Source organism: Dreissena polymorpha, chromosome 1 (genome assembly GCF_020536995.1).
Source record: "Dreissena polymorpha isolate Duluth1 chromosome 1, UMN_Dpol_1.0, whole genome shotgun sequence".
Lineage (NCBI taxonomy): Eukaryota > Metazoa > Mollusca > Bivalvia > Myida > Dreissenidae > Dreissena > Dreissena polymorpha.
Genome location: NC_068355.1, coordinates 31,163,650 through 31,175,849, shown reverse-complemented (window position 1 = coordinate 31,175,849; position 12,200 = coordinate 31,163,650). Strand labels below are relative to the sequence as shown.

At 34.2% G+C, this 12,200-nt stretch overlaps 1 protein-coding gene across 1 annotated transcript in view; it reads left to right on the top strand.

The window, feature by feature from the left end:
- The window catches only part of LOC127875193 (uncharacterized), a 28,931-nt gene extending 21,461 nt beyond the window's left edge, over positions 1-7,470 (top strand). Inside the window, exons 6-9 of the mRNA XM_052420050.1 lie at positions 755-834; positions 1,713-1,815; positions 4,675-4,705; positions 5,394-7,470. Coding sequence (XP_052276010.1) covers positions 755-834; positions 1,713-1,815; positions 4,675-4,705; positions 5,394-5,549 — 370 coding nt within the window. The 3' untranslated portion in view covers positions 5,550-7,470. The remainder of the gene's footprint in view (positions 1-754; positions 835-1,712; positions 1,816-4,674; positions 4,706-5,393) is intronic.
- Positions 7,471-12,200: the final 4,730 nt, after the last annotated feature.

The following is a 12,200-nucleotide window of genomic DNA, read 5'->3' as shown; positions in this document are numbered from 1 at the left end:
CCCTACCGGTGAAACCTTATGGTTTTCGCTCTGTGTGTCCGTCAGTATGTCAGTCAGTCAGTCAGTCAGTCAGTCAGTCTGTCACACTTTTCTGGATCCTGCGATAACTTTAAAAGTTCTTAATATTTGTTCATGAAACTTGAAACATGGATAGATGGCAATATGGAGATTATGCACGTCATTTCATTTTGTTCCTACGTCAAAAATTCTGGTTGCTATGGCAACAAATATATATATATAAAATCTGACAATGGTGGAGTTTCACTGGTAGGGGACCATATTGCTTGACAATAGTCTTGTTCATCATGTAACTAAACTAACTGACCACAAATATCCATCATGAAAAGATGATGGGTTGAATGTAGCAACTGTCCCCTACCATAAAGGTCAAGGTCAAACTTGAAGATTATAGGTCCAAAACCACTTATTGAAACTGTAATTTCATCATTTATCATGAATTTTTAAAAGGATATAATAATAATGCTTATCTTGTGGACAAATATCAAGGGCACACTTAAGATCAAAATTGAAACATGCCAGTGTTACAGCTGGTTGAATAATTACAAACATTATTGGCTATGGACTCGACATGTTTCTGACAGGCATCTAGTAATGACAAGTTGAGACAATGTCTAAAGAGAAAACAGTTCCATGTAAAATTATTTACACTTTATTATATATTGCTGAGATATAATCTTTCATTCAATCATCTATACCTTGCCACGTCAGCCTGTTTTATCAAACATCTTTTCAGACCTTATTTCAAGATGCCAAGAATGAGAACTGCAGATGTTGTGAGGAAGGAAATAACAGACCTGGAGAATCTTATAAAAGGTGCACACAGGAACACAACCAAAACTATATTGCATCACACTCATTAAAGTACTGTAACTTTTTATTTACTCATAACCGTTGAAACAGGAAAGTGTTCTGTAATTTTCCAATATTTTGGTGTGAACATATGCAAGTATACAACTCTATTATAATAACTGACATTCTGAGAAAAATTGGTTTAACTTAGAAATAAAAAAGAAAATACACCAATTTGTATTGATGCATTATAAATAAAGAACAAAGACATCAAATTATTTTTTTTCTTGTATAACTTTTGTTTTGTGTACATGTGTTAGTGATAAAGAAAAAAGAGAGCATGTCAGTCTCCCATACAGTTCTCAAGTATTGGTGGCTGGTTTTATATTATGCTAAATACCAGTAGTGAGTGTTCATGTGCTAGCAGAATGTCCCAACAATAACAAGTTGATAGAATTTCATGTATTATCCATTTACTTATTCTTCCATTACATATTTTATTCCTTATTATTATCTTAATAAGACCTGTGATTTTATTTTTACAATTTTACACTTCTTCAACTTCTGTTTCAAGTTGCTCTTATTTTTGGTATTCTATATACACTTAGTTCAATTAAAACCTATTTATTTAAGCTTAATTGCATCAAATCTAAGAGTTATTGAAAAGCTCAGGGGTCCATTTCCTTGGCAGAATCAGAACTTGGTTTGTGGTAAATCAAACGAATGCTTCCTCAGTGGAAATCAAACCCTCGACATCCTGGTCAATAGGCGTGTACCATGTCCACTGCACCATGGAGACCTTTTACTGTTTTATTAGGAAATAAACGAGTCTATGATCTTGTTGAAACTGGAAAAAAAAATGTTACCAGTATTTAGCATTAATCTATTTGGGAATGTTGTAGGTGTGGGTAATAAAGACAGCAGTTGTGGACTGGTGCAGTACCAGTCAGAGATAGCCCAGTTCCAGTACACACTGAATGAGACCCTACAGTGTATCCCAGACAGGTAACCAGCTAAAACTCAGGGAGAAAATTTGTTTAAAAAAATCAAACAATTTGGTTTTATCCACTGCTTTTTAAAGAAAAAGCAAGCTTTTCTACTTGCATAAAATAGCATCTGGGCTAGGATACAGCTGTTCAAGAAGCTAGTTTCACAGGAAACTTAAAACATGTATGTTTTATATTGAGATGTTCCGATTTGCCAAGTTTTGTTACTTTAGTTTGAAATTTGTATAAATATGGGACCATTTTATATGTTAAATTTGTCAGGTAGCTAATTTCTCAGGATTGGCTTACGAGATTTTATTCAAGCATGCCTTCTTCATAATATATAAATTTACCCATAGGCCAAGTTTGGTAACACCGGTTTGAAATATGTTAGAATTAAGGGCATTTGAGTGTTGGAAATTTTACACATAAGCAGCCTACAGCTGTTCAAACTTATGATATTCTCATCAAAGTTCATATGTTTATAAATTGGACCAAGACCCCACCCCTTACCCCTTGGTCTTGCATATGGGATGCATGGGGTGAAGGTCACTGGTACTTTAAACAACAAGATGGAGTCTGCTTAAATGCTTCTGGTCAAATTGAGTACTTTATTGTAATTAAACATCATACGTAAATGACTTCATATCCTGCATTTCGGGATTGTATATACAGGGGATGGAGTAAAGCCCAATGGTATTTTAAGTATTATTGTGTCAGCTCAATAACTTATGAATTAATTGATATGTTGTAATAGTACATCATATATAAAATATCAATATCCAGACCTTGCTAGGGTTGCATGTGGCACAAGGACATCAAGGTCACTGTTACTAAAAATAGGAACACGGATTCTGCTTCATGAGTCAAACAAAAATTAGATATGGTCATGTATAAACTACAAGCAAAGATAATTTCTATCAAAACTTAATTTTGCATTCAAGATGGGAATAAAGTAATTGTTACTTAATATAATTATAGCGTTTAAGCCCAATAAGTCAATATCAAATTAATCAATTGTATTGAAACTTTTTGGGCAAATACCATATATCAATATATAGCTTGGGATTGCATATTGGGTAAGAAAAGTCAAGGTTACTGGTAGTAATTAATTAATTATTGAAGATTTCTTGAAAACTAATTGATCAAATGTAATGGAACTTGATACATAGATACCTTATAATCCATAGACTGCTCAAGGAATTAGTGTGATCAACGGAAAAAAGAAAGGTTAAAAAAAAAAGGTTTTCTGACTTTTTTTCTTTATATCTAGAAAAAAATCACGCTTTGAGACAAGCATAGATACATTATATCAGAACTTCATTTTTGTTAGCTCACTTAAGCACAAAATGGTAAGTGGCCGCCTGGCGTCTGTGTCATCAGTTGTTAGTCCTCAACAATTTGCTTCAAACTACATCATCTCCTAAACCCTTTGGTTGATTTCATGAAACTTCACAGAAATGATCCTTTGATGACCCTCTTTCAAGGTATTCAATTCATTCGAGTCTGCTGCATATAGAGTTCACCAGACGTTTAAAATTGATTTTTAAAAAACTCTGAAACCACAAGGCTCAGATGTTCAATATTCCATGTGTAACATTTCTAGTGCTCCTCTTGAAGTATAGTTAAAATTATGCCCCTGTTGTAAAAAAGGCTGTCCATGTGTCACATGATGTATAGTAAATAACTTTAAGAAGCTGATTATATAATGGTCCTCTACAAAAATGGTTCAAATCAAGCGCCTGGGGTCAAAGGCCACGGTCACATTTATGTAGACTTATATAGTGAAATTTTAAAAATTGATGAAATAAAAAAGCCTTTAGATGAAATATTTGGCGTAAAACCTCTTATAGTTTTCCTCTTCACAAATGGTAAAAAAACGGTTATGGTTTGTTGAAAAATATGGCTGCTATATAGCTATGGAAAAACCTTGTTAACACTCTAGAAGTCACATTTTTAGTCCAATCTTCATGAAAGTCAAAACATTGGATCTAATGATATCTTGGATGAGTAAAAAAGTTCAAGTCTTTTGAAAAACATGGCCGCATGGGCATTTTTTCTTATATGACTATTGTAAAACCTTGTTAACTCTGTGGTTTATATTTTGGCCAAGTTTGAATATGGTTTCAGAAACATCTCAAAAGTTGAGAGCAGTTCATTTCACTGAAGTCTCAGATCAGCGACTGTGGGCCTCTGGCCCCCTTGTTTCAAATTTTGCTCTTGGGATCAAACTAGGACATGCCTGAGGTTGTGGAAGTGCATTGTTTGAATATGTTTGATACTCGACATGAGGTTGTGGTCTTCTACAAAGATTGTTCAAATCATACCCTTGGGTTCATATATGACCATGCTCCCTTTCACAGGTGAGTAATCTAGGACCATCCTGTCCCTCTTGGTTGCATATCGCCCTCTTGGTGCAAAAAGGTACCAAGTGAAATTGAAATTAGAAGGCACATGGTACCTTTTTGCACCAATGGGGCGATATGGGGTGCATGGTCAGAGTAATCATTCAATGGCATTATTACTAAATATAGCGAAATGGATTCTCCTACAAATCAATGTTTAGTAGTCTTGATGGATATTTTGCAAATTAAATACTAAATTACTTGATAGCAGTTATAACTGACATTCTGTGCAAACAATTTGGTTTATTAAAAATCTGACAAAAAAAAAGAAAAGCTCTTGTTCTTTTACCAGCAACCATGTCTTTTTTTATTACAAACAAAACATCTGAAAAATAAATTGCTTTAAGAAACACATTTCACATATTTAAAAATATATATCAATATGCCAAAATGAGTATTTCATACATTACTGTGCATTATTAGGGCTGTTGCTTTTAAATAAAACCAACTTTTATAGAATTTCTATGTTCCAGATTGAAGAACATTCCCAAGCCAATTGACACAGTAAGTCTGTATTAACTCTTTAAGTGCTGGAACCGAATTTTAAAGGCCTTTGCAAACAGTTTGGATCCAGATGAGACGCCACAGAACGTGGCGTCTCATCAGAATCCAAACTGTTTGCTATTCTGATAGTATTCTTTGAAAAAAATCGAAGAAAATGCTAATTTTATAAATTCAGCAGACAACATTTTAGCAGAAGACCAATTTCCTAGCATGCAAAGGGTTAAATGTTTGAAAGGTGTTGTCCTAGATAAGCCTCTGCAGCTTGCGCAAACTAATCAGAGATGACACTTTACACTTTTACAGTATCTTTCATTTAAAGGAAGTCTCTTCTTAGCAAAAATCAAGTATAAGCAGAAAGTATTGTCCTTGATTAGCCTGTGTGGACTGCACAGGCTAATCTGGGTCAAAACTTAACACATTGGCATTAAACCCTCTTTTCCAAGGATGAGGATCATATTTTTGTAGCCTTATACTTAACGTATTTCATGACAAATAATTTAGAGAACTCTGTTTTATATGATTAATTGCTTAAGTTCCCACGATTAATTCCAACAATATTAGTGTATAATTTGACTCCTACTGAAATAACACTAAGTTCACAAAGACAAGTACTTGTTAATAACCAAAATAATGACATAATTTAGTACTTTCCTAAACACTCTTACTCCAAACTAGTAATTATTTTCAGTTTGGTCTCAACAAGCTGTGTGCGGACCATGACATCTTCATCAGTGAGATACAGGCAAGAGTGCAGGAGTGTCGGGAGGAGCTGGCTGACCTTGAACTGGAGGCGGGAATCGCTACCAGCAGACGGCACTTCACCAGACCAAAATCAGCCATGTGAAGTTGATAAATTGAGCAGCTCTTTGGGAACATTGGGCTTAATGCATGTTCATAAAGTGTTTTCCAAGATAAGCCTGTGAAGTTTGCACAGGCTATTCAGGATGTGTCTTTCCTGATTAGTCTGAGCCCAGCTTTAAAGAATTGTTGTAGACAATCATGTCATATATGTTCATGTCAGCCTACATCAGATATTTAAACTAATCTATAAGGAATCATATGAGCTGTGTCGTGCAAAAAGGGATACTATGCCATATGTTGCCATCCTAGCTTCAGACCAACCTGAGTATTTGCGTAGTCCTGTCAGGAGATATCATGACTGCTAATCAGACCACTAAACAAATGGTGACTTTGTAGCGGACAGGGTAGATTCTGATCAGACTGCGCAATTATCTGACTGCTAGGCTTAAAGGAACTGTCAACCACGAATGACGAAAAAAGAAAAGTTCTAAAATACCGTATTTTTTTACAAATATTAGTTTATATTCATTAAAATTTTCACGACTGGTATATTACATTACTTGAAAAAAGTTCATATTTTCAGTATATTCGGTAATAAAATTTTGTGATGTGAAATCGAAAGAACATTGCGAAAACAGGTGACATAACGAGATACACTCTATAAATAACGCAAGTAGATTGATCATTTTATATATAAAATATATACAATTCACTACGCATGCACAAAATGCATTCCTGGGTTTATCACGTGACAATGATGATCAATCTACTTGCGTTATTTATAGTTAACTGGTAGTTACTTGGTAGAGATACCCAGTAAAATTTATTATCCAATATACTGAAAATATGAAAACTTAACAACTTTTTTCAAGTAATGTAATATACCAGTCGTGATATTTTATAAAGTAATAATTGTAAAAATATACGGTATTTTTAGCTCATCTATTTTTTTTTTTTAAATTATGAGCTATTGTCATCACCTTGGCGTCGGCGTCGGCGTCCGGTTAAGTTTTGCGTTTAGGTCCACTTTTCTCAGAAAGTATCAATGCTATTGCATTCAAACTTGGTACACTTACTTACTATCATGAGGGGACTGGGCAGGCAAAGTTAGATAACTCTGGCGTGCATTTTGACTGAATTATGTGCCCTTTTTATACTTAGAAAATTGAAAATTTTGGTTAAGTTTTGCGTTTAGGTCCACTTTTTTCAGAAAGTATCAATGCTATTGCATTCAAACTTGGTACACTTACTTACTATCATGAGGGGACTGGGCAGGCAAAGTTAGATAACTCTGGCGTGCATTTTGACAGAATTATGTGCCCTTTTTATACTTAGAAAATTGAAAATTTTGGTTAAGTTTTGTGTTTAGGTCCATTTTATTCCTTAAGTATCAAAGCTATTGCTTTCATACTTGCAACACTTACTAACTATCGTAAGGGGACTGTGCAGGCAAAGTTATGTAACTCTGACTGGCATTTGGACGGAATTATGGGCCCTTTATACTTAGAAAATTGAAAGTTTGGTTAAGTTTTGTGTTTTGGTCCACTTTACCCCTAAAGTATCATAGATATTGCTTTCATACTTGGAACACTCGCAGACTATCATAAGGGTACAGTAAAAGGACAAGTTGCATATCTCTGGATGTCATTTTTACGGAATTATGGCCCTTTTTTGACTAAGTAACTTTGAATATATGGTTAAATTTTGTGTTACGATCCACTTTACTTCTTAAGAATCAAGGCTATTGCTTTCAAACTTCAAATACTTTCATGCTATCATGAGGTTACTGTACCTGGCAAGTTGAATTTTACCTTGACCTTTGAATGACCTTGACTCTCAAGGTCAAATTATTAAATTTCGCTAAAATTGCCATAACTTCTTTATTTATGATTAGATTTGATTGATACTTTGACAAAACTACTCTTACCTGACATACCACAATAGACTCCACCCAAACCATCGCCCGTGCCCCCCCCCCCCCCCCCCCCCCCCCCCGAACCACCCTCACACTATACCCCCCCCCCCACCCCACCCCCTCCCCAATTTTTTTTTTAAACAGTTAAAAAACAAAACTATTTATTTTGATTATTTTATGTTTGAAATACCGTCCAACCATCGCACCCAAGAATCCCCCCCCCAACCCCCCTCCCCCCCACCCGAATCCCCCCCCCCTACATTTTTTTGTTTTTTTTTTTGTTTTAAGATCATCTCACAAATTACCACCAACACCCTCACACTATACCCCCCCACCTCACCCCCCCCCCCCCCAATTTTTTTTTGAAACGGTTAAAAAACACAAATATTTATTTTTATTATTTTATGTTTGAAATACCGTCCAACCATAGCACCCAAGAATCCCCCCCCCCCACCCCACACACCCCCCCCCCCCCGATTTTTTTTCCCTTTTTTTTCGCATTTTTGGAGGATAATGTAATAAATGTCCACACCCCCACACAATGCACCGCTCTTCACTCCACCCCTCCCCTCCCTCCTTTGTGATTGAAAATGAGAGTCCCTTCACCTTTAAAAAGAAAATAGATGAGCGGTCTGCACCCGCAAGGCGGTGCTCTTGTACAACTTGTCTTTTCTTTGTCATCATGGTTGACAGTCCCTTTAAGACTAATTGTTACATGATTAGGCTTAAGTCTATTCTTGTTTTGAACATTCTTACATTGCTGTAGTACAATTATTTATTCTTTGTAACATGATGTTATCACAGCAAGGACTTTCCATAAAAAATAAGTGAGGACTTAACACACAAAAATGCAAAATATTATTAGGTACCATTGCAACTAATATGCTTTTTAATATTATTAAGCATTTGTTATCGATACATGTAGTTATTTTTTGCACTTGTATGTTTTGTTGTAGAAGAAAGTTGATACGTTGTGATTTTGCTAGTTGCACATTGGTAATTGAGATCTTCAACATGTATGCAAGCTGCGCTCTTTTACAAGCTTAATGCATGAGCATAAAGTGATTAGTCTGTGCCGGCACAGGCTAATCAGGGACGAAACTTTCCAACTGTATGTCTTTTTCTTTGATATAATCCAGTTAAGGTGGAAAGTTTTTATTAGGGACGCCACTTAACACATATGCATCAAACACCATTTTCCCAGAGTAAAGCTCATATGCTTTGTTGTAACGTTCATAGTAAATAATGACAAGTTTCATTCCAAATTAGTCTTCTCTTGTGCACAGTATAATCGTATAATTATGACGACAGTTTTAAATTTTAACAATTTTATAGTCAAATGTAAGGATCATTAATCGAAGTACCATAGTATATGGAATACTCAATCTAATTGTATGAAATAAAATGAAACAACTTCTTGTAATGTTTTGTCAATAAGAACAAATAGTGCAATATTGTTTGTTTGGTGTAATTTTTTCTTGTTTGTTACTTGTCAGAGTAATATTAGATTATACATGTTTTTGATCTATTGTAAGATAAACATCAATAATAACAATATAGAACGACATACAAGCATGAAGCATCATATAACAAAACTAGTCGAAAAACATGTGCGCATAAATATATTTGCCTCAATTCATGTGAACTGGAAAGAAACAATGTTCTTCTTCCTGTAGGTCAATTTTATTTCTTAGCAGCTTGACTATTCACTGAATTGTCTGAGCTGTACTACATACCTGTTCTTGGTTGGTCACTGATCAAGGCTTACAACCATTACCTGCTCTTAAGCTTTACGCCTCTTTTTGTATGTAGAAAATTCAAGTTAAAATGTAAGTTCAACAACTCAATATTTTAACATTAGCTTCAGATATTCATAATTAATCTATGTTAGTGGTCATAATATATGGTCAGTGACCCAGCCTGAACCATAGTTAGCAGGATATTGCCTTTGATTCTTATAGATTAAGTTTATGGTTTGTGCTTTCTTATCAATTACTTTAGTTTTCATTTACCAACTTGAATTTAATCTTTGATAAAGTCTTCATGACGACCCTGCATTCGGGGCCAGTTGGGTCTGGGTCACTGTTGCTACAAAAAGATAATAGTTTCTTTTAAATGACTTCAGTAAGGATGGGTATACATGTATATGGATTAAATTTTGGGCAGTTAGCTTAAATGCTGAACCAGCACAAAGTTACATATAGGGCCAGTTGGGTCATGTTCACTGTTACACAAAATTGATAAGCTAATTTCTTTAAATAACTAGTTTGAATGGAGGTATTTTGCTGTAATTTTGTGTGAAGGTAGCATACATCAGACATAGATGATCTAGTGATGGATTGCATTTGGGGCCAGTAGGATCAAGGTCACTGTTACTGAAAATAGAAAAAATACTAAGCTTTGAGGTATTTAGCGGGTTATGTTATTGAGCTAGCATAAATCAAATGACTGCCAGAAAATGTACATTGAAACAGTAGAATAGTTGTGACTGCTATCTTGGTACACCTCTTAATTTTATTGTGTTGTTAGCTATTGTTTCATAGTTGATAAAATTGCACCAAAAGATTGAAGGTACATTTGCAAATATTCACATAAAGCAATCCAAAAAGGATGTAATAGACAAGGCAGTTTACATCTGAAGCATCAAACATGTTTCCCATGCATTTTTGTTACTCTCTTTGGAACATCATTCTAGTCCTGTGGCAGCTGCTAAAATTGTTAAGCATTTATTACATTTCTTACAGTTTGCATTTGTATTGTTTTAGTCTGAAGATAATGTACATGGTTAGTCAGGAACTGTGATATTTTATTCTATGTTTTAAATAGCTTTTACAATATTCTGAATCATCTCTTATATAGGAATTGTTAAAAATTGTTACTTTTTAGGTTTTCTGAGCACAAGTTGCTCATGGTGAGTTTTTTTCTGCCTTTTGTCCGTCGTTCATCATGCATTGCCAATATTTACCTTAATAAACACCAAAGGCCATATGTATTTCAAATCTTCATGAAACTTGGTCAAAACATTTTTCCCATGATATCTTGGTCCAGTTAAATATTCATGATAAAAATAAAAAGCAGCCTTTCGGAACGTCACACACACTGTTTTTCACTTGGATTATGAGTACACTTAATTTGATAATTATATATGTGTATTATTTGTATCATGTTCATGGTGATCATATTATCAAAGATTAGGTTTTTAGCTCACCTGCTTATAGCTTGCTCATCATGAGATTTGTGATAGCCTTTTGTAAGTTGTCATAACCTTAGAAAATTTCCCTTTTCTACTCTAGAGGCCAAACTTATTGTCTAAAAAATTGGGTTGTGTGATGTCAAAATCAAAGTATCTTTTTCAAGTTAAAGAGAAAGCTTGTGAACACTCGAAGCCACATTTATTGCACTATCTTTGTGAAATTTTGACATAATTTTTGTCCAAATTTTGTCTCAAGTGAATTCAATGTGGATCACATTGAGTCAATAACAAGGTCACTAGGTCAAATGGAAGAAAAAGCTTAAGAGCACTATTAAACTTGGTCAGATCATTTGTTGAAATCATATTTTTGCCAAGTTTGAAAGTAGGTGTGTGAGGTCTTACACTTGTTAACTAGGTTAAATAAAAGACAAAGATTGTGAACACTCCTGGTGTCACATACTTTGCCCAAGTTTCATACAACCTCCGCAGACATTTTTTTCTTATGCTATCTTGATTGAGTTTGAACATGATTCCAGTCCTATGAAGAACATGGCCGCCAGGAATCAATTTCACTTGATTTGTTTCAAGTAAGTTTGGGCTGTTTAGATTTAACTTAATCGACGCCATTAAAATGTTTCATTTGCGATTGATTTTTCAATATAACCTTTTTATTAATAAACTAGGTTTATTAATTTTAATAAAGGGAAAGTTAGTATTTGCATGCATTGTAAAATGTGTTATCATTTCAATAGCTTTGGAATTAAGTTATGCTCATCAAATTTTCAAATTAATTTGAAAAAAGCCAGTATTTGCATGCATGGTTAATGTTTGTAAAGGCTTCAAGTTTTGTTTGTGTAATATTATTTTACCCCATTACAATTAGGCAGTATTGGCTTGTATACTGGTAGTTTATATATGTAACGGCTTTGAGCTTTGTTTATTCCCAAAAATATTTTATATGATTTTAAAATAGATATTCATCAATTGAAGTATTTAAAGTGCCCTCAATAATCCACTTTAAAGTGGATTTTAACCCCAATGCAATGAATCAACCTCTCCAAGAAATTAACCCCAGATTAATTAGGTTTATGTTACACGTTCTTTTCCATGCTAATTTTATTGCCTTGTGTAGGCCTGATAATGTTTTGGAGTTGTGATATTACTTTTAAGCCTTTATAAGGTTTTCATTCAATAATTAACTTAATTTACGCTAACTAATGTAAAGCTTTTGATTACTATAGAAGTAATATTTGTTCCAATCACCACGACACATGCTCATGATGAGTGTGTTTCCTTATGTTATATCTGCTGAGTTTGAATAATAGTACAGTCCATTGAAAACTGTGCTTCCAATGGGTAGGGTAGTTTCCGTGTATATTTTTTATTAAATATTGTGATCAGGTGAGCGCCTTAAGGTCCCATGTCTTCTTGTTTTATTTAGGTGCATTTCTTGTGTGATTTGGTCAGGAATTTGCGTTTTAGTCAATAGAAATATGTAATATTTGCGTAAATTTACCAGTATTATTATTTCTTTTGAATGTATTAATTGATGTCAGTATTATACTTCTGTAGATTTTATACACAAT